This window comes from Notechis scutatus, chromosome 2, assembly GCF_049901735.1.
Source record: "Notechis scutatus isolate UNSWTSFEM ecotype Mainland chromosome 2, rNotScu1.2, whole genome shotgun sequence".
Classification (NCBI taxonomy): Eukaryota; Metazoa; Chordata; class Lepidosauria; order Squamata; family Elapidae; genus Notechis; species Notechis scutatus.
The window spans coordinates 26,894,204-26,914,522 of NC_142010.1; the positions used below are offsets into that span (position 1 = coordinate 26,894,204).

A 20,319-nucleotide genomic window follows, 5' to 3' on the forward strand; every position below is an offset into this window, starting at 1 on the left:
AATCAGGGACTAGTTCTGGCCCAATCCCAAGTTGTTGTATAAGGACCAACCAAGTGTGCAGGTTTTCAACCCCTAATTTGCATTTAGGTTATTCACTTTTATTGATTCACAACAGTTCTATTTGTTTTTTTTGTTTTTGTTTTTAGAAAAGATGTCCTATGTTATTATTCTATGTTTTGTTTGTTTGTGTATTGTTTTTTAAAATTAAAATTAATAAAACTTGTTTAAAAAAAAAATTCAGATTAAGCCCTTCAGCGGCCCTGAACTACTCCAGCCAAGATCCAATCCCAGCCCCCTCGTGGATTCTCCACACTCACTGCAGCGTCACTCTCGGGGTCCAAGGCACTTGTGGCTTCATCCAGCACCAAGACCTTCGGGCCATGGAGCAGGGCCCGGGCGATGGCCAGCCGTTGCTTCTGCCTGATGGAGAGCTGGCCCCCCTTCTCCCCCACCTCTGCAAAAGAAGGCAAGCAAGGAAAATCAAGAGCGAAGTCAAGGCTGACCAAATCTTGTTGCCCTAAAGGGGTGGCAAAGCCACTCAGCTGAAAAACAAGGCAAAACTAGAAGCCCAACTTCTAGTGGGAGGGAGATACCGTAATAATGGTGCATAAATGCACCATCGTGCCTACCATCCCTGTCCTATTGTCCCATTTATTCGTACCTATTTCCTGTATTCTTACTCATGTTTATACTTATATCTATTATCTTGTAAGCGATTGACAAATGAAATAAATAAATAAATAAAATTTGGACAGTGCAAAAGGTCCAGAGGAGGGGAAGACCTCCCTGCACTTTTTAACAATTATAGAAGAGATTTTAGGATTTGTGATTTTTGAAATGGCACAACGGTGCAATCAGCTCTTTGAATTCTCTTTTCTGCATTAGTGTTTGATATTGTTACAATTAGAATGATCGTGTAACCCGGAGCGTTACCGATAGTCCTCAAGTTACAAGTGCAACTGTGACAGGAATTTTCATTGCTAAGCGATTGTTCTGACCCAAGCCTCGTTCAAATCAAACAAATGCAAAACAGAGATAAAAGCAAAACCTTTTTAATGCCTCTCTGTGAATTCCGTTCATTCAGAGTAAAGTGCTATTAAAATTAATTGTCCCAGATAAGAACAAGCCCTGTCAAGGTATTGCAAGGCTGCCAGGAACACAAGATTAAATTGCAAGGAAATATTCAAAGCCAAAAGTCTCTGAACACCAAACCAGGATAGACTGAACTACGAGACTGGAAGTGCAAGAACTTCTTTGCTTCCTGCAAAGAACCCCACCCCTTTAAGGCTAGCTTTTATCCCTTAAGGGAGAGGCCATCACCTTGCAGCCTTACTCCCGAGTCACTTGTGCTGCTGCAGCTGCTCTTTCTTTTGAGCAGCCCTGCGGCCATGCGCACTGGGCACAGGCTCCTCGGGGTCCTCTGCATCACTGCTGCCAGACTCCACAGGCTCCGCAGGCAGCATCCCATTCTCTGATAGTCCTGGCTCCATCCCTGCATCACACACAGGCCCCTCATCCGAGTCCTCACTCTGAGAGACCTCAGCCGTCCACATCTGCTGCCGGCGAACCACAACAGCGAGGTGGTTTTAAGGTTGATACTATGTGACCGCATTGCTTACTCTCCAGCTCTGTTCTCGGGAGGGGGGGGGGAGAGAGAGAGAGACAGACAGACAGACAGACAGAATTATTTCTTTCTCTCCCCCAAACTCTGCCAGAAATGAGTCTTTTTGAGACTTGTCGCACTTGGAGCAGGATGCCTTGCCAGGTCCCAAAGACTCATTTCTGGTGGAGTTTGTTGGGGGGGGGGGAAGAAAGACTTTTGCTGCTTTCCTTGCATGCAGCCAAAAGCAGAAGAAAGAAGCAGCCCAGCGCCAGACTAGGTGTGTGGGGCAAGTTCCCTCCCTCCGCCCTTTCACCCCTCCCCTCACTACCTCGTGTTGTTCACAATGATAGCGACACAAGCCTTGTGTTCCTGCGGACCATGTGGGCAGTACAGCCTTGTGTTCCGGCGCAGCCTGGATTAATTGCTTTGGGGGGTGGTTTAGGAGTGAGATTTCTCTGCGGACCACCCAAATTTTCTCACGGAGCACCAGTTGGCGACCCCTGGGCTACAGGTATTTGCAAATCCCAGGAGGTGGCACGCACAGCCATTTGTGCCGGAACGCGAGCTGCAGGCAAATTCACCTCATGCGCACGCTTCACAGCTGATTTTCGGCCAGTTTAAGGCCTTTTTCGGCCTCCCAGAGGCTTTAGAAAGGCTTCTGCAGGCTTTTCAGACCGAAAACTAGGCCTGTTTCGTCACTTCCTGTTTTTCTGGAAATACCGGAAGTGACGAAACCGTCCTAGTTTTCGGCCTGAAAAGCCTGCAGAAGCCTTCCTAAAGCCTCTGGGAGGCTGAAAAAGGCCACAAATCAGCTAAAAATCAGCTGCGAGGTACAGTGCAGATAAGGGGGCAGCGGGGTGGGGGGATTGCATGCGCATGCATAGGGGGCATGAGGGGGCACACATTGCCTTCTGGGTGCTGGCACGCGAGTGTGAGCATGCAAGCGCACACACAATTTTTGACACAGGAGCCCAAAAAAGTTAGCCACCACTGCTCTATAACAATGGAGTCTAAGGTTTTCTTTCTTGGATTTTGAATGCTCGGGGGAAGCGAGGGCATCTGGGGGGTGGTGGGTGGGGCAAGCAAACCGCTTAATAAATTATTTGAATCCCACCACTGGTTGCAACCTCCATTTGTTTGGTGCCACTGTAATTTGGAAAGATAGCCGAAGGAATGGTCCTAACCCAAGGACTACTGTATATATTGCAACAAAACAAGCAGGATTTCACTTCAGAAGAGCCAAGAAATGGGACCGGTGGGTTTACTGGGAGGAAAGTGGGGGTTTTATGGGATGAATCAAGGGGGGATGGATGGATTTTGCCCACCTGCATCAAAGCCTCCTTCCAGCTCACAGATGAATCCCAAGGCATCAGCTTCTTCCGCTGCTCTGCTCACGTCTTCCTCACTGCAGCCTTGTAGGCCGTAGGTGATGTTCTCCCTGATGGACCCAGAGAATAGGATGGGCTCCTGGCCCACTAGGGCCACCTGTAAGTGGACAGGGAGGCCTATCAGAAATGCCACTGATCCTCCTCATCAAGCACTTTCCAAAGTGGGGCTGGTTGATGCTCAAGGTGCAGAATATAGAATACAGAACAACAGAGTTTATTTTATTTATTTATTTATTTGATTTGCCAATTGTTTACAAGATAATAAGTATAAGTGTATACATAGTTGTGAATACATGAAATGGGTACATATAAGAAAAATAAAAGAAGAATAAGAGAAACAATAGGACAGGGACGGTAGGCACGTTGGTGCGCTTATGCACGCCCCCTACAGACCTCTTAGGAAAGGGGTGAGGTCAATAGTAGACAATCTAAGGTTAAAGTTTTTGGGGTTTGGGGAAGAAACTACAGAGTCGGGTAGAGTATTCCAGACATTGACCACTCTATTGCTGAAGTCATATTTCCTGCAATCAAGTTTGGTGCGGTTAACATTGAGTTTGTATCTATTGTGTGCTCTTGTGTTGTTATGGTTGAAGCTGAAGTATTCATTGACAGGTAGGACATTGCAATGTATGATTTTATATACCATGCTTAAATCAGACCGAAGACGGCGTAATTCAAGGTTTTCTAGTTCTAGAATTTCAAGTCTGGTGGCATAAGGTATTCTACAACGAGTAGAGGAGTGGAGAACTCTTCTTGTGAAATATTTCTGGACTTTCTCAATTGTGCTAATATCAGATACGTAATGTGGGTTCCAGACTGATGAACTGTATTCGAGTATTGGTCTAGCAAATGTTTTGTATGCTCTGGTTAGTAGTGTGATATTACCAGAGAAAAAGCTACGTAGGATTAGGTTAACAACTCTTAATGCCTTTTTGGCTATGTAGTTGCAGTGGGCTCTAGCACTTAGATCATTAGAGGTGAGTATTCCAAGGTCCTTTACAGAGCTTGGGTCATCAACAAGATCTTGACTATTCAGCTTGTATCTTATTTTCTGATTTTTTTTGCCAATATGTAAGACAGAGCATTTATTTGTTGAGATTTGAAGTTGCCATTTGTTTGACCATTCTGATACATAGTCAAGATCTTTTTGTAGGGTAGCAGTATTGTCTGTGGTATTGAACAGCTTTACATCATCAGCGAAAAGAACGCAATTGCTCTTAATATGATCACAGAGGTCATTTATGTAGAGTATGAAGAGAGTTGGTCCTAGAACACTGCCTTGGGGGACACCACTATTGACAGGTACAGAATTTGATAGGACGCTCCCAATTTTGACCATTTGTTGTCTGTTTGCCAGGAATGCTTCTATCCAGTTATTCAGTTGTCCAGAGATACCATAGGATTTTATTTTTAGGAGTAGTTTGTCGTGTACCACTGAATCAAAGGCTTTACAGATGTCTATGTAGATTGCGTCTATTGCTTTGCCCTGGTCGAGTTGGAGTTGGAGTTGGAAGGGACCATCCAAGGCAAAACCTTGAAGGAGCAGAAACTGGGAGGCCTCCTTTGGGGAGGAGGCAGCCATTTTGTTCCTGTGTCCAGATGTTTCTCTAGCATCACCAGCTGATCTTCTATAAAATGGCCATTTGGTCTTGGCTTGGTGGTGGCAGCAACAGAGGCTCCCTTTCCCTCAAATCCACCTTTGCCTCAGGCTGCGGACCAAGTGGCTGATATTTGAGCCTCAACCAGTGGCATGTTGGGAGACAGGAGTTCAGTGACTGCCCAGAGCCGTCCTGGTCCCCTTGCAGGAGGGCAGCTTCTCCTGCTTCTCAGAGATCCTCTCTGGGCTCTTCAGGTGCCCAAAATGGCCCAAGAGTTGGGAGACCCTTGATTGTTGGGAGAGATGTCCCTTATATTACAGGGGTTATTTCTGGGCAAGGAGGAGTGAAAAGCTTTGGGACTTTCACCCCAATTCCTTTTGGGCTTCCCAGATGCTTTCAAGAGCTGGCCATCTTTGAGAGCCTAAAAAGTAGACTTCAGCTGTGCCCAACCCACGACTGATAGATCACATCCATCCCTGGACAGCTAGTAATGTGGCCCTGCAAATCTTTTGATATTATAATAAAATATATATTTAAAAGGAAGTTTGTTATTTATATATATATTAACAATATTATATATTTCAAATGGGACCCAAGACAATTCCTTTCCATCAATGCTGCCCAGCGAAGCCAAAAGATTTAAATAGTTTTGTATTCAACATGAGCGTCTTCTATTGATTCAAAAGATTTAGAAATGTGTTTATTTATTAGACCCCTCTGACTAGCCAGCTCACACAAGTGGTCTGGGCCCACACAATAAAAATACCAATAGAAGGACAGGAGACAATAAATACAATACACAAAAGAAAAATAAGCACCAAGTCAGCCAGAAATTCATGTGAAATTAGTGTGAAGTCAGCCTGAAGTTAGTGCCTGAGCACAAAGCCAAATTTTGATGGCCTTCCACGAGGCTGAGGAGAGGGGGAACTGCTGGTGGGGGGTCCTTCCAAGGCCTCAATAGATGGCCTTATTTCAAGTAGGGGAGGTGTCCACCCTATCCAGTCTAATGACATACCCTCAGGGACAGAGAAACAATTGGCAACTCCAAATCTCGACCAACAAATGCTCTGTCCTACACATTGTTAAAAAAAAATCAGTACACCAAATACAAGTTAGGTGGATATTTCAATGGTTTTGGGGCTGTAAGGGAGGGAGTGGCAGAACCTGGGGGGCGGAGTTAAAAGAGGCCTTAGCTTAGAATCTTTACCTCATCACAAGCAAGCAAAGTCCAATCCTCCAGTTCCATTGACCCTTATCAAAGTCCTTGGAGGTGCTAACTGTTAGTTGAGAAGATTCCTGTCCATAGGCATGAATAACGATCAATTTAATTGGACTGTCACATGTGGACAGATGCCTGACAGGAGCCTTGCTAATAAACGCACCTCCCTTTGCAGGTGAGTACCTGGGTTTCAAAGTTTCCCAAATGATCTTGTCTGACATGCTGGCTTCAGATTCGGAGGAGGGGACTGACAATGAGCAGCCAGCTCCAGAATTATTGACAGACGGTGAACTCAAAGCCCCGGATAGGAAGACCAGAAAAACAATAACAATGAATCACACCCTTCATCCTTGCAGTGATGGAAAGCAGGTGGAGTGTTGCAGGTCTATCATGCGAGAGGAAGAGGAAGAAGGAGGAGGAGGAGGAGGAAGGGGGGATTGGAAGAACAGTCCTCGAGTTACAACCCAATTGAACCCCAAATTTCCATTGCTAAGCAAGGAAATGGTGAAATGAGATATGCCCCATTTTGCAACGTTTCTTGCCAGAGCTGTTAAGTGAATCACTGCAGGTGTTAAGTTACCACCGTGCTTGTTAAGTGAACCTAGTTTCCACATTGACTCAGCTTGTCAGAAGGTTACAAAAGGGGATCCCATAACCCGAGGACTCTTCGAGCGTCATAAAGACAACCCCATTGCCAAGTGCTGACTCGGACTTTGACCACGGGGAGGCTGCAACGGTTCCTAAGTGTGAAAAACGGTCCTAAGTCACTACAAGTGCCGTTGTCGCTTTCAATAGTCACTACACCGATGGCTGTAAATTGAGGACTACCTGCATTTGAAGGACAGCGAAGATGATGGACTCATAGGGCTGGAAGGGATCTCAGAGGTCTTCTAGTCCAGCCCCTTGTCCAAGGCAGGAGACCTTACACCATCCTGGACAAATGGTTGCCGAGTTTATTTTCGAAAATTTGCAGTGATGGAGCACCCACAACTCCAGGAGACAAGCTATTTTGTCAATTCATCGCACTGTCAGCCTTCAAGATTTTCTCCCTTTGCTTTGCATCTTTCGGCTGTCATAAGTAACGGGGGGAGGAGGGGGGAATGGTTATGGGAAGTGAGCTGGAGGTGTTACAAACCAGAACTGTATAAGCTGGGTGGGGGGGTAGATTCTTGCTTAGGTTTCTATCCTATGCTATGCGCAGCTGCAACTCTTTATCAAAATATGTCAAGGTCAACAGACAGAGGCCTCATCACCACCTGGAGATGCCCACATGATGATATACACAACTTTTAATTGGATGAGCCAATTGAACTATTGGGGGTGGGAACGTTGCCATTACTTTGTATATGTGATTACGCGCCCATTTTCTCAGATTCAGAATTCTTTTGTTGCTACCACTTGATTTCCAGTAAAATATATCTTTTCTCTGATTAATGGAGTCTAAAGTATTTCTTTCTTGGATTTTGAATGGAGCACCAGCTGACACACAATTTATCAGGAAATTTATTTCCTTACTTCTAGGTTGGACCTGTTGTTAACATGCTTCCAAACGTTCTTCTCCTGCCTTCTGGTGCTTTGGAGAAGAAGTCGATTCCCCCCTTTTCTATGACAGCCCCTCAAGGACTGAAAGCAGGAGCGGGGGGCCTTCAAAAAGTCCAGCAATGCCTTCTTTGCCTGGTTGCTGGGTGGGCGTGTCCTAGTCGGCCTACTGCAACATGGTGTGGGGCCATTTTCACCCTCCCCAGACTCCGGAGGCTTTCCTCAAGCCTCTGGGGGGTGGGGTGCAAATGGCCTCCCTGGGCTCCGGAGGCCCCCCAGAGGCCAGAAACGGGCCTGTTTTTGGCCTTCCGGAACTTCCGGAAGGCCCATTTTTCACCCTCCCTGAGCCTTCCCTTGGGCCCTGTACTTACCTGGGATGCTCCCCACGGGCTGTGTGGGGAGTCCCGGGAGGGGAGGGGAGGGGCAGGCAGGGCCAGCCAAGGGTGGGATTTGCCAGTTCGCCGAATTGGCCATAAAATTTGCTACCGGTTAGCTACCGGTTCGCCTGAATTGTGGAGAAGTGGTAGCAGCCCACCCCTGACTGGAAAATAGTTATCGTGTCCTCCCCACAAACCCTTCTCTTCCATAAACAGAACATCCTTAGCTCCCTCGACCTTTCAACCTAGGATTTAGCCTCCAGGCCCTTTGTCACCTTTGTTGCTCTTCTCTACACACTTCCTAAAGGGAGGCAAGTCCAGGAAGTGCTCAATTTAACATCCCTGATTTGGCAACTGTTCCAGATTATGGCAGCACTGAAAACACTGCGTGGTCCTCGCACTTATAACCATAACAATGTCCCTGCTGTCACATCATGGTGACTCAGGTGCTGGGCAACTGTCACACACTTATAACAGTTGCAGCCTCCCGAGGTCCCATGACTGCTTTCCCTTCCAGCTTCTGATAAAGTCAATTGGGAAGCCGGCAGAGAAAGTCATGGTTATGCGATGTCTTGCTTAACGACCAGGGATTCACCTCATGTGCTCACATGAAGTTTCACTTAATGACCACACTGCTTAATGACAAATTTTCCAGTCTATATTGTGGTCCTAAATGTAAAAGGACTACATGTAGGAGTTTGGGATGCATGTTTAACATAATGGTAAATTTAAAGAGGAAAGGCAAGAAGAAAACACAAGTGATTTTGCATGAGATTTTTAAAAAAGGAAGGGTTTAAAAATTCCCAAACAGGACAACGATTACCCACCACATTAAACTTTCACACAGCCAGTTATATATGAAGTTTAATAGACAATTAAATAGTTAACTGATAAATGGCACATGTATTATCAGTAAGTAAAATGGAAATAAAGATGAACTATGAAAAAAAGAAGAGAAATTTTGGCTTTTCATCTCTGCTGGGAAAATGGTTGACATATAAGTTGGGCAAAGAAAAAGAAAAGCTAAACTTTAGTTGTCAAAAAGAGAGCAGAACAGAGATCCTATTGGTCATTGCCTAGCAACAGAGTCATCATTCCAATGAATGACAGTTGGCTGCAGCCTATAGGAGAGGTTGACTCTGTTCTCTTTGCTGGAAAGAACATTTAGCTCAGGTGTGTATATAATGTCACTCCTGAACCTTGGATCTGTTGACAACCTTAAGTTGGCTCTTGGACCTTGGACCAACTTTAAATGACTCTTGTAAGCCTCTCTTAGAAAAACATGTTTTGCAGGCAAGGCTTTGCTTTGGCTGGCATTCCTGGGGACATTTCTATTGCCTGAAAATAAAACTGATATAGATATAAAATACAGAAAAATGTGGGATAGGCAGGAGAGACCTTACACCAAGGCTCTTCAAACTTGGCAAGTTTAAGACTTGTGGACTTCAACTCCCAGAATTCCTGAGCTAACATGACTGGAGGAGGAATTCTGGGAGTTGAAGTCCACAAGTCTTAAACTTGCCAAGTTTGGAGACCCCTGCCTTATAGCATCCTTATCAAAGGGTCCATTTTTGAACATCTCCAGTGATGGACCACCTACCAGCTCCAGGAAGCAAGCTATTCTATGGATTAATTGCTCTCAGGGTCCCTTCACTGCACACACACACACACACACACACACACACCAGCCCCAATTCTGCCCCTCCCCCACCCTAAGATTTCCTGATGTGACTTTCACTTTTTGCACCTGTTGAGCCTGGACATCTGCCAAGCAACTACGAGACATGGGTATATTACTTTTTTCTGTTGGTTGAGCTTGGCCAATTGCCAGCCTGCTCCGGGTTGTTTGCTCTGTTGATCAAAGGGCGAAGTTTTTTCTTTGTCTGCGACTTCCGGAAAGCGGGGCACAGGTTTGAGGATCGCGGCCAGGATGGCTCTGCGCTCTGCGCCCCTCTTGCTCCTGATGTTGGTGGCGGTGGCCCTGAGGGAGAGCTGCTTTGGTGAGTCCCTTTGGGGGTCTGGGGGGTGGGTGGGTTTCCGCCCCTTTTAAGTGCCACAGAAACTTTCTCCTACCCCCACCCCTCTGCAAAGGGTAATACATACCCAGACAGAGATTCCTGATTCAGTCCTCTTTTTAGTCCGCTCCCCCTCCTCCTCTGGCCACTTTGATATTATGCCCCAAAGCTGCTGCTTCCCCCCCCCCTCCCCCAAATCCAGGAGAGCCCCACTGGGATCAGGACAAAGGTGGCCCCTCCAGGTGTCTGTCAAATCTACCTGGGAAGCCCCAAAGCGCAATCCTTTCCCTGTTTTAAAGCAGAGGTTGTTGGAAAGCGGGATCAGGTCAATTCACAACCTCCTGGCTGCCTTCGCACAACCCCTCCGTCTTTCCTGCCTTTAGGAGGCTGGGTGCGCTTTGTAGCTTTGGTGCTGGGAGGATTCAGCCCATTTCTAGGAACACAACTGGGTGTCATTTGCCAAATGAGAGGCTGTTGCAGTGGAGCAATTGGGCGAAGGTTGCAGTGTGAACTCCGCCGGAGGGTCGGAGTTTAGAGAGAAACGCTCCCTGGAAGAATAATCTTCTTAAGGATCCTTCTTTCTCCATTTTCATTTTCTCCCCTATATCCCATCCTAAAGCCCAATAACCTCCTCAGAGGTTCCTTCTTCCATTTCAGAAGCCCCCAGTAAGTTTGCAGAATTAAAAAATACCGGTGGTCCTCGACTTACGACCACAAGGGGGCCCAAAAGTTCTGCTGTGAAGTGAGGCATTTGTTAAGTGAAGCGTTGCGGTGGATCAGTTAGCAACCTGGTTGTTAAGTGAAGCTTGCAGTGGATCAGTTAGCAACCTGGTTGTTAAGTGAAGCTTGCAGTGGATCAGTTAGCATCCTGGTTGTTAAGTGAAGCTTGCAGTGGATCAGTTAGCAACCTGGTTGTTAAGTGAAGCGTTGCAGTGGATCAGTTAGCAACCTGGTTGTTAAGCGAAGCTTGCAGTGGATCAGTTAGCAACCTGGTTGTTAAGCGAAGCTTGCAGTGGATCAGTTAGCAACCTGGTTGTTAAGTGAAGCTTGCAGTGGATCAGTTAGCAACCTGGTTGTTAAGCGAATCTGGCTTCCCCATGGACCTTGCTTATCAAAAGGTTGCAAAAAGGGATGCATGACCCGGGGACACTGCAACCGTCATAAATATGAATCAGTTGCCAAGCGGCTTAATGTTGATCAGGGGACCATGGGGTGCTGGAAAGGATGTAACTGTGAAAAACGGTTATGTCACTTTTTTCAGAGCCGTTGTAACTTTGAAGGTTCACTAAACTGTTGTAAGTCAAGGACTACCTGTATTTAAAACGTATTGTTATTCTTTAGTAAACAGGCAACGCCCTTGGGGTGTTCCTAGTTATTTGCTCGGGGAAAATATAAATGCAGCAGCTTTTCAAAAAAAAAAAAAACATTTTAAAAGTTGGCAGGATCTTCTTCATTAAATAGGTTGGGTTGGAGGTAAAACATGAGAAGCACCTCTGGATGGTGACCAGAATCAGAATCAGAATAGAGCTGGAAGGGACCTTGGAGGTCTTCTAGTCCAACCCCTGCTCTACTCTATAGCATTTCAGACAAGTGGCTGCCCAGTCTCTTCTGAAAAACCACCAGTGATGCAGCGCCCACAATTTCTGGAGGCAAGCTGTTAATCATCCTCACAGGAACAATTAGGAAATTTCTCCTTAATTCCAGGTTGTTTCTCTCCTTGGTCAGTTTCCATCCATTGTTTCTTGTCCTGCCCTCAGGTGCTTTGGAGAATAGCTTGACCCCCTCTTCTTTCTCACAGCTTCTTAAATACTGGAATACTGCTATCATGCCTCCCTCCCCCCCCCCAGTCCTCCTATTCTCTAGAGAAGGGGGGTCTCCAACCATGGCCACTTTAAGACTTGTGGACTTCAACTCCCAGAATTCCACAGCCATCTTTGTGGGCTGAGGAATTCTGGGAGTTGAAGTCCACAAGTCTTCAAAGTGGCCAAGTTTGGAGACCCCCCTGCTCTAGACTAGCCAAACCCAAATCCAGCAACCGTTCTTCATATGTTTTAACCTCCAGGCTTTTAATCATCTTAGTTGCTCTTCTTTGCACTTTTTCCAAAGCCTCAACATCTTTTTTTGTAATGTGGTGACCAAAATCGGAGGCAGCATTCCAGGTGTGGCAGGCCTTACTAAGGCTTTATAAGGTGGTACTGATAACTTCACATGATTTTGATTCTATGCCTCTGTTCATACAACCAAGGATTGTATTCGCTTCTTTGGCTACTGCCAAAAAATGGACATAGACGTCCCTGAAAGAAGCCGGTTCTGGATCACGGAGAGTCCGATCCCCCCTCCTTCTGTTAGAGAAATTCTGTGATCCCTTTTGGATTCTGAAATCTCCCCAGAGCAGGAAGTGGATCTGGGATCCCTCTCCCCAAAAGCTCTGAGAAGCCCCTGGGATTGTGGGGAGGAGCAGGAAGAAGGAGGCCCAGGCCTTTGCCTTGGACTGGGAAGGACTGGGAGGCCATACTGGAGGGAATGGGCAGTGGGACTACAGGCAGTCCTCGACTTACAAAAGTTCATTTAGTGTCCAAAGTTGCAATACCATTGAAAAAAGTGACAGTATGACCATTTTTCACCCTTATGACCATTTTAGCATCCTCATTGTCATGTGACCGAGATTTGGATGCTGGGCAACTGGTTCATATTTATGACGGTCGCAGTCTCCCCATATCACATGAGCCCCTTTTGCAGCGTTCTCACAAGCAAAGTCCATGGAGAAGCCAGATTCACTTAACAACCAGGTTATTAATTTAACAACTGCAACGATTCATTTAACAACTGTGGCAAGAAAATTTGTAAAATGGAGGAAAAAACTCACTCAACAAATGTCTCACTTAGCAACAAAAAATATGGGCTCACTTATGGGTATAAGTCGAGGACAACCTGCATTTATTTCTCTGGGCTTTGGAGGTCCTGCCCTTTTGTATGCATACCCTGGTTCTGCCCAAATAAATCCCATGAATGATCCTGAAAATGATCTTTAAAATCTTGGGTGCCCTGGAAGAATTTCTGACCTGAAGAGCTTTCAGAATGGAAGGGGCCTTGGGGATTTTCCAACAAAGGGGCCTTGGGGATTTTCCAGCTGAATCGATTTCCCAGCAGCATTTTATTTTCTTTTGATTCTTTTAACCCGCTTAGAAGCTGGGGTTTTTTTCTGTTCATTGGGCAGTCTTAGAGTCTCTTCCCAGTTTGTATTTTGACAAACTAAATGGTCACTTAATGTGATTTTTTTCCTTGTTGTTAGTAAAGTTTTATGTCTTGTGAATTGAGCCTGTCCTCCAAGGAAGGGCTGGAAAAACTCGGTCAGGAGTTTGCATGATGGAAAGTGAAATAATCTTCTGTGTTTAATCTTTGGTTCACCAGAGGGGCTTTAAAGGTGACAGGACCCTCCCCACAGAGGATGAGTTTAGGGAGAGGACCCCAGCTGAGCCCCCCCCCCAAAAAAACATGGGTGTTTTCAGCAGGAACTCCCAATCAGCCCCGGTGGGGGCAGGGGGTGGGGGCAGGGTGGAGAGGCCCCCTGGGTTTCTATAGGGTGAGGGGAATTCTGGGAATTGAAGTCCAAATGGCTGAGTCTGAGGAACTCTGATTTAGGCCTTTACCTTGCACTCACTGATCATGGGAAGAGCTGAGTAGCCAGGATCACAATCCCCTCCCAAGTTGGCTGAGGGGCATTTCTGTTAAGTTCTGAGCATGAGCGCAAGGAACGGAGACGAGGCAGAGAACTAGTGAACTTCAACTCTTTATTAATGATTAGGAACAGAGCAAAACCCTGGGCAGCAGCAGCTCTTTTATAGAGCTGGCTGCTGACCCGTTAACCAATGATTTGCATTCTACTGTTTAAATTGTACCCAATGAGAGATGTTCAGCTAATAGCCAATCAGGCTGCTCCGTAAGGACCAATTCCCGCTCGCTATCCATGGGCCAATCAAAGGTGCAGTATCAGGAGCCTGCTTTTCTCTTAAGGTTGACAGGTTTTAATTAAATAGTTTTTATTAGTTCATAACACCCCTCCCCCTAGGTTCCGTTTGAGGGGTGCTGTAACATACTCACGTAGATATGCAGGTCGTTTTACCTGCCTGTTTGATTTTCGCTGCTCCACCGGTTTTTGTCTGCAGTCCGATTCCGGTGGAGTGTTTTTAAGGTTGTCTGGTACGGCTAGTTCCGTTTCTGTGCGGGAGGACTCGGCGCAGCTATCGTTGTTGTTATCCCAGTCTCCTAAGCTTACTTCCGGGTCCCGTGGGCTTGCCTCCCTCGTGCTATTTTCCCGCGGTGATGCCACCCTGCTCCCTGATTCTTCTTCAGATTGCGCGTTTCTTTGGTTGGGTTGCTGGGTGCCCTTGATTACATCGTCATCTATTTCGTTTTCGGTCTCCTCGATATCCCCTCCCCCCTCAGTTTGCGAATTAGGGAGTCGCGGGAGGTGGTTGGCAATCTGGATCGAAGCTGATCTATATGGCGTTTCCATGCTCTCCCGTCATTAGTCTGTAGGCGGTAGGATCTGGGGCCGGTGGGTTGGGTAATGGTTAGCAAACACCAAGTCGCCTACCTTGAATTTGCGGCACTTCCCGCTAGATCCGAAAGGTTTTTCTGGTGAATAAGAAGGATGTAGACGATCGAGGTGGGAGCGAAGTCTCCGCCTCATTAGTAGTTCGGCAGGCGTCTTATTCGTGATGCTGTGTGGGGTGATGTGTTGAAGCAGGAGTATTCGGCTTGAGCTTGTTGTCGATGTCCCCATAGTCCATTTTATGTAGGGTTTTTTGACGAATTGTACCATTCGCTCCGCCCTTCCGTTGTTCGCAGGGTGCGCTGGCGAGGTTAGCGCATGGCGGATGCCCCGTCCGCTAGGTACTGTTCAAATGCTAGGGCAGTGAACTGGGGACCGTTATCAGAAACTAAAATGTCTGGTAACCCATGCGTTGCGAATAATTTATTTAATTTGTTAATGACTGACTCCGTTGTGGTTGTCTTCATCTTCTGGATTTCTAGCCAGTTTGAATAGGCGTCAACTGTTAATAAAAACGTGTGTCCTTTGGTGGGTCCCGCAAAATCAACGTGGATGCGGGACCCCGGACCCCGAGGGGTTTCCCACTCGGTTGGCGTCGCTTTAGGTGGGGCGTTGCTAACGTCTTGGCACTTCCGACACATGGTTACCCAGGCTGCGATCTGCTTATCGATGCCCGGCCACCACACGTAGCTTCGTGCGAGCGCCTTCATGCGCACGATGCCCGGATGTCCATCGTATAATACTTTTAGAACAGTCTGTTGTAGCCTCTCTGGGACGACGACTCTATCCCCCCAGAGAATGTAGCCTTTCTGGGAGAAAAGTTCTGTCTGCCGATTCTTGAATGGCGCGAAGTCGCCGTGGAGTTGGTCGGCTGGCCATCCTCGTTCGACCCAGCTGAGAACTCGTGCCAGGACAGGATCCCGCTTTGTCTCGATGGCAATGTCTCCTCGCTGTTAGTGGCGGCGAGTGCAGCGTTTCGATTTGGAGCGCCGTGAGGGTTGGAGCTGGGTCGTTGATGATTTCCGGAAGTGGGGAACGGCTTAAAGCGCCAGCGTGGGGAATGGCTTTCCCGGCGATGTTGCAACAGATAATTGTAGGCAGCTAGGAACTCAGACCAACGAGTCATTCTTGGCGATAATATATAGGGGGTTGGCTTGTCTCCGCTATAATACCAAGCAATGGTTTGTGATCCGTGATTATCGTAAATGCTCGTCCATACATGTATTTGTGAAAGCGCTTCACAGCAGATACAACAGCAAGGGCCTCTTTATCGAGTTGGCTATAGTTCCTTTCAGCCCTTGATAATGTTCGTGAGAAAAACGCAAATTGGTGCTTAATTTCCGCTTTGGTAGTACATGGCTTAAGATTGCACCCACTCCAAACGGTGAAGCGTCGCATGTAATAGTTAAGGGTAAAGTCTCATTGTACTGCATCAATACAGCGTCGGAGGTTAGTAAATTTTTCACTTGTTGGAAGGCGCGTTCCTCTCGATGTCCCCAGACCCAGGTTGCTCTTTTATCGAGAAGTCTGTGTAGGGGCTCAGCTACGGTCGCCTTCTGGGGCAAGAAGATGTTGTAAAAGTTAATGAGCCCCAGGAAGGCTTGGAGGTCTGTTCTATTTTTAGGTGTTGGGGCGTTTTTAATTGCTTTTAGCTTGTTATCAGTGGGATGGATTCCTTGACTATCGAGAAGGTATCCAAGGAACTCCACCCTCTGAGTACACAGTTGACATTTATTTTTTTTAACCTTCAGGCCGGCGTCTTTAAATTTCCATAGAACCATTCTGAGACGCTTTTCTAAGATATCTCTATTAGGGGCGGTGATTAAAACATCATCAAAATATGGCACGACCCCTTTTATGCCTTGTAGAAGTCTCTCCATCAAACTTTGAAAAATTCCCGGAGCTACGCTTACTCTGAATTGGAGTCTATTGCACTTAAAAGCGCCTCTATGCGTAACGATAGTTTGTGCTTCCACAGTTTCCGCATCTACGGGCAACTGTTGGTATGCTTGTGCTAAATCCAATTTAGCGAATATCTTCCCACCACTCAGGGAGTGGAGAAGGTGTTGAACCACTGGTAAGCACTCTGCTGAAGTGCGTGGTTCAAGGTGGCCCGATAATCCCCACAAATTCTTAATGATCCATCTGGTTTAATGGGTGTTACAATTGGGGTTTCCCAACGGGCATGGTCGGTTGGTTCTAAAACACCCTGGGCTATTAATTTATCGAGCTGCTCGTCAATCTTTGGTTTTAGTGCAAAAGGCACCCAACGAGGCTTAAGGCGGATGGGAGCTACTTCAGGATTAAGGTTAAACGATATTGGGGTCCCCTTGTACTTGCCTAGCTCTTCTGAAAAAACATCCTGGAATTCTTGGACGAGAGACTCCTCCCAGTCGTTGCTCTCGGCTCGGTGGACGCCGGCTACCTCGATCCCGAGCGGGGCGAACCATTGTAGGCCTAGTAAGCTAGGCTGGTCACGGTCGACGACGGTCAGCGGTAGTGATGCGGTACGATTTTTGAAGGAGACTTGGACTTGGCTGGAACCAATGACTGGGATTCTGTTGCCCTGGTAATCCTTGAGTATGATCCTTTGGAGGCTGAGGTCTTGATGATGGATGGCCGGGATTAGTTGTTTGAGGGTCTTCCAGGAAACCATCGAGAGAGACGACCCCGAGTCGACTTCCATCACGCAAGGTTGGTTCTCGATGGCGACCCTCACTCGGATCTTTCTTGCATCTAAGGATGAAGCATGGCCGATGGTAATGGTTTGGTGTGCCTCTTCTCGTCTCGTTGAAGTGGCAGGTGCTTTATTTCTATAGGAGTGGTTGTTCCATTGGTGGTTCTGGCGGTTTCGATTCGCAGGAGGGAATCCTGTAGATTGGCTGCAGTTATTCTCCCTGCGCTTTGGGCTGGACGCTCACTTGCTTCTACAGACCTTTGCGATGTGGCCTCTTTTTCCACAGGAACGGCAGAGTGCGTCGAGGAATTTGCAATCGGATCGTGAGTGGTTTGCCCCACAACCCGCGCATTGTCGCGGAATCGTTGGTTTTGTTGGTCTCGCTCGACCAGAGTCGGTTGACCTCTTCCTCATCACTTTCTGATAGGGATTCCAGGTCCTCATGGTGCGCCGTTGTTGAGTGCCTCTCAGGGCGAGGCGAGGTATCATTCGCGAGTTGACGGAGCGGTGCGTTGGTGCGGCGCATTCGAGTGGCCGACTTCCTGGTTGCTTCTGCTGCGGTAGCGTCTGCGATAGCATCGGCAAGATCGATGTCCCCTTTGGCCATGATCTTGCTCTGTACCGTGTAGTTATCTAATCCCAGAACTATGCGGTCTCACAAGGCTTCTTCGAGGTTTGAAAACCCACAGAGGCCACCCAAGTTACGGAGGTCAGCGATGAAGTCTGCAAGACTTTCACTTTTCCGTTGGCCCCTCTGGTAAAACTCATGCCTACGGACAAGTGTTGGCACTGCGGGTGCATAGTGGGCCCGTAGAAGGGGCGCGAGGGTGTCCTAATCCATCGTTTTCACCTCAGTCGGTTTTGCAAGTGATTTCGCCATCTTAAATACGGCAGGCCCGCAATGGGTCAGGAATATTGCTCGCTTCTTGCCGGTCGTAGCGTCCTTTAAGTTATTGGTCTCCAGAAACATCTGGAACCGATCCATATACGAGTCCCAGTCTTCGTTTGCCGGGTCAAATGGAGCGGGTGGTATAGCACCGCTGGCCATATTGCCGTTGTTGGTGCACGTTCAGCCACGTGCTCTGTTTGGCGCTCTGTAGTGTTCAGTCAGCTCTATGGTCTCCGCATCCCACCTTCGTCGCCAGTGTTAAGTTCTGAGCATGGGCGGAAGGAACGGAGACGAGGCAGAGAACTAGTGAACTTCAACTCTTTATTAACGATTAGGAACAGAGCAAAAACCCTGGGCAGCAGCAGCTCTTTTATAGAGCTGGCTGCTGACCCGTTAACCAATGATTTGCGTTCAACCGTTTAAATTGTACCCAATGAGAGATGTTCAGCTAATAGCCAATCAGGCTGCTCCGTAAGGACCAATCCCAGCTCGCTATCCATGGGCCAATCAAAGGTGCAGGATCACGAGCCTGCTTTTCTCTTAAGGTTGACAAGTTTTTATTAAATAGTTTTTATTAGTTCATAACAATTTCTGCCTGACAAAGTGCAGGATCAGCCCCAGAGGAGGACAGGTTTCAGAGCGGCTTCTGCAGAAAGTGAAGGGTGAGATTCAGAGGAAACCTGGTCCAATGGAAAGCGTCCGTGGATGATGGTTTCAGGGCCCTAACTGGGTTGCTGAAATGAAGCAATTTTGGGATGATCCCAGTGAAATTCTCTGTGGAATGAGGGGGAGCCCCTCTGAGTCCCGGGTTCAAGGCCGGTTCCTGCTCAGACGGCTGAACTCTGGGAGGAGGGGGATTTCCCAGCGATGGGAAGGGGGACCGGAGGAAGATCTGGGGTCTCCGTGGCTTCATTGCTGCTCCTTCGCTTTCCCTTCCCACTTTTGGGTTTCCCCTAAGGGGTTTCCTGCTGCTTTTGAGCTTCTGTGGGTGGAATTCGCCCTTTTCCCTGTGGGGCCACTGCAGCCTCCTTGGGGCAGAGACTGAGCAACCCAGAAGGGGGTTTGTGGGAGGCCTTGATGGAAGAGGGGAGGGCACAATTGGGGCAGCTGAAGACCTTCCCTGCCCTCCAATCCTTCAGGCCCTCCAGAAGCTGCTTCTTTCCCTCTCAGTCGCTCCATCTCTTGTTCCTCTTCCTTCATTCTCCTCAGAGCCTCAGGTGGGAGCCTCCATGGGATCAGGGCCCTTGACTGAAGCCCCCTAACTCTTCCCCTCTGGGTCCCTTCCAGGCGCCTCCTCCCACTCCATGAAGTATTTCTACACCTCCATCTTAGACCCCAGTCAGGGGCTGCCCCACTTTGTCATTGAGGGGTATGTGGATGGTCAGGTCTTTGTTCACTACGACAGCCACAGCGAGAGGATGAAGCCTCGAGTCTCCTGGATGGAGAAGTATGTGGGGAAGGAGGATCCCCAGTACTGGGAGACAGAGACCAAGATAGCTCGTAGCACTGAGGATACGTTCAGAGAACACCTGGAGACTCTGAGGATTCGCTACAATCAGAGCGAAGGTGAGTGATGGGTCTGGTGGCTCCTCTGGCCCCATATTCCCCTCCCCAGGAACCAGAGAGGGGGGAAGGGGGGGTCCCTTGAAAGGGAAAAGCAGCCTCCACACCATTTAAAAAGTCTTTTTTTTATATGTTTATTCTTTTATTTTAATCAATATGTGTAGATCGACCAGATCCTCTTTGAGGCCATGAGATTCTCAGTCCCTCTTTGCAGCTGCAGATTCAGGCAACTTTTCTCTCTCTCTGGGATCCCTTCCTTTCCCCCCAAGAGTCTCCCCTGCAGAGGAAGAGCAGAAGGAAAGATGGAAATGTCTCAGTCCCTCCGTTTATTCTGTGACTCCCCCTTTTCTGGGTCTCCCTTGGGATCCTCTGCTGTCTTTTCCAGCTTCTCCTTTTTCCTGGGGAGGTTCAGGGGCTCCATCCTGGGGGGGAAATGCAGGGAGGGAGGTCGAGGGAGGGGAGAAGGGTGGCTAGTGATGGGGGCTTTCTTTCCCTTGAACTCTAGGGAGGAAATGGGGGTGTCAGTGCCTGTGTCAAGGTCTCTGCAGGGAGGGAGGGTCTCTGCCTATCTTGACGGAGACCCCTGAACCATCCCCCTGTCTGTCTTTTAGGCCTTCACACGTTGCAGTGGATGTATGGCTGTGAACTCCAGAGAGACGGGAGCAAAGCAGGGTTTGAGCAGTTTGGCTATGAAGGGAAGACCTTCCTCACCTTCGACAAGGAGACCCTCACCTGGGTGGCTCCCGTCCCCCAGGCCCAGATCAGCAAGAGGAAACGGGATGCTGATCAAGGATTGAATCAGAGAAACAAAGCCTACCTGGAGGAAACCTGCATTGAGTGGCTGGAGAAGCACCTGTCCTACGGGAAGAAGACGCTGCTGAGGACAGGTGAGCATC

At 47.9% G+C, this 20,319-nt stretch overlaps 4 protein-coding genes across 6 annotated transcripts in view; 1 reads left to right on the top strand and 3 right to left on the bottom strand.

Annotated features, from left to right (window-relative positions):
* Positions 1–20,319, bottom strand: part of LOC113428608 (major histocompatibility complex class I-related protein 1-like) — a 684,789-nt gene that overhangs the window by 652,876 nt on the left and 11,594 nt on the right. The window lies entirely within an intron of this gene.
* LOC113426549 (major histocompatibility complex class I-related protein 1-like) overlaps positions 1–20,319 on the bottom strand; it is a 405,199-nt gene that overhangs the window by 94,641 nt on the left and 290,239 nt on the right. The gene's annotated exons all lie outside the window — the stretch shown is intronic.
* LOC113429845 (antigen peptide transporter 2-like) overlaps positions 1–20,319 on the bottom strand; it is a 127,831-nt gene that overhangs the window by 8,734 nt on the left and 98,778 nt on the right. The window contains exons 10-11 of the mRNA XM_087953833.1: positions 2,929–3,088; positions 318–454 (exon numbers count right to left, since the gene is read on the bottom strand). Of these exons, the coding sequence (XP_087809959.1) occupies positions 318–454; positions 2,929–3,088 (297 nt within the window). The remainder of the gene's footprint in view (positions 1–317; positions 455–2,928; positions 3,089–20,319) is intronic.
* LOC113428434 (class I histocompatibility antigen, F10 alpha chain-like) overlaps positions 9,555–20,319 on the top strand; it is an 86,877-nt gene continuing 76,112 nt past the window's right edge. Inside the window, exons 1-3 of one of the 3 annotated variants that reach the window (XM_087953901.1) lie at positions 9,555–9,724; positions 19,148–19,426; positions 20,035–20,310. In XM_087953901.1, coding sequence (XP_087810027.1) covers positions 9,655–9,724; positions 19,148–19,426; positions 20,035–20,310 — 625 coding nt within the window. In that variant the 5' untranslated portion in view covers positions 9,555–9,654. The remainder of the gene's footprint in view (positions 9,725–19,147; positions 19,427–20,034; positions 20,311–20,319) is intronic. The other 2 variants (XM_087953899.1, XM_087953900.1) reach the window with 2 other exon arrangements.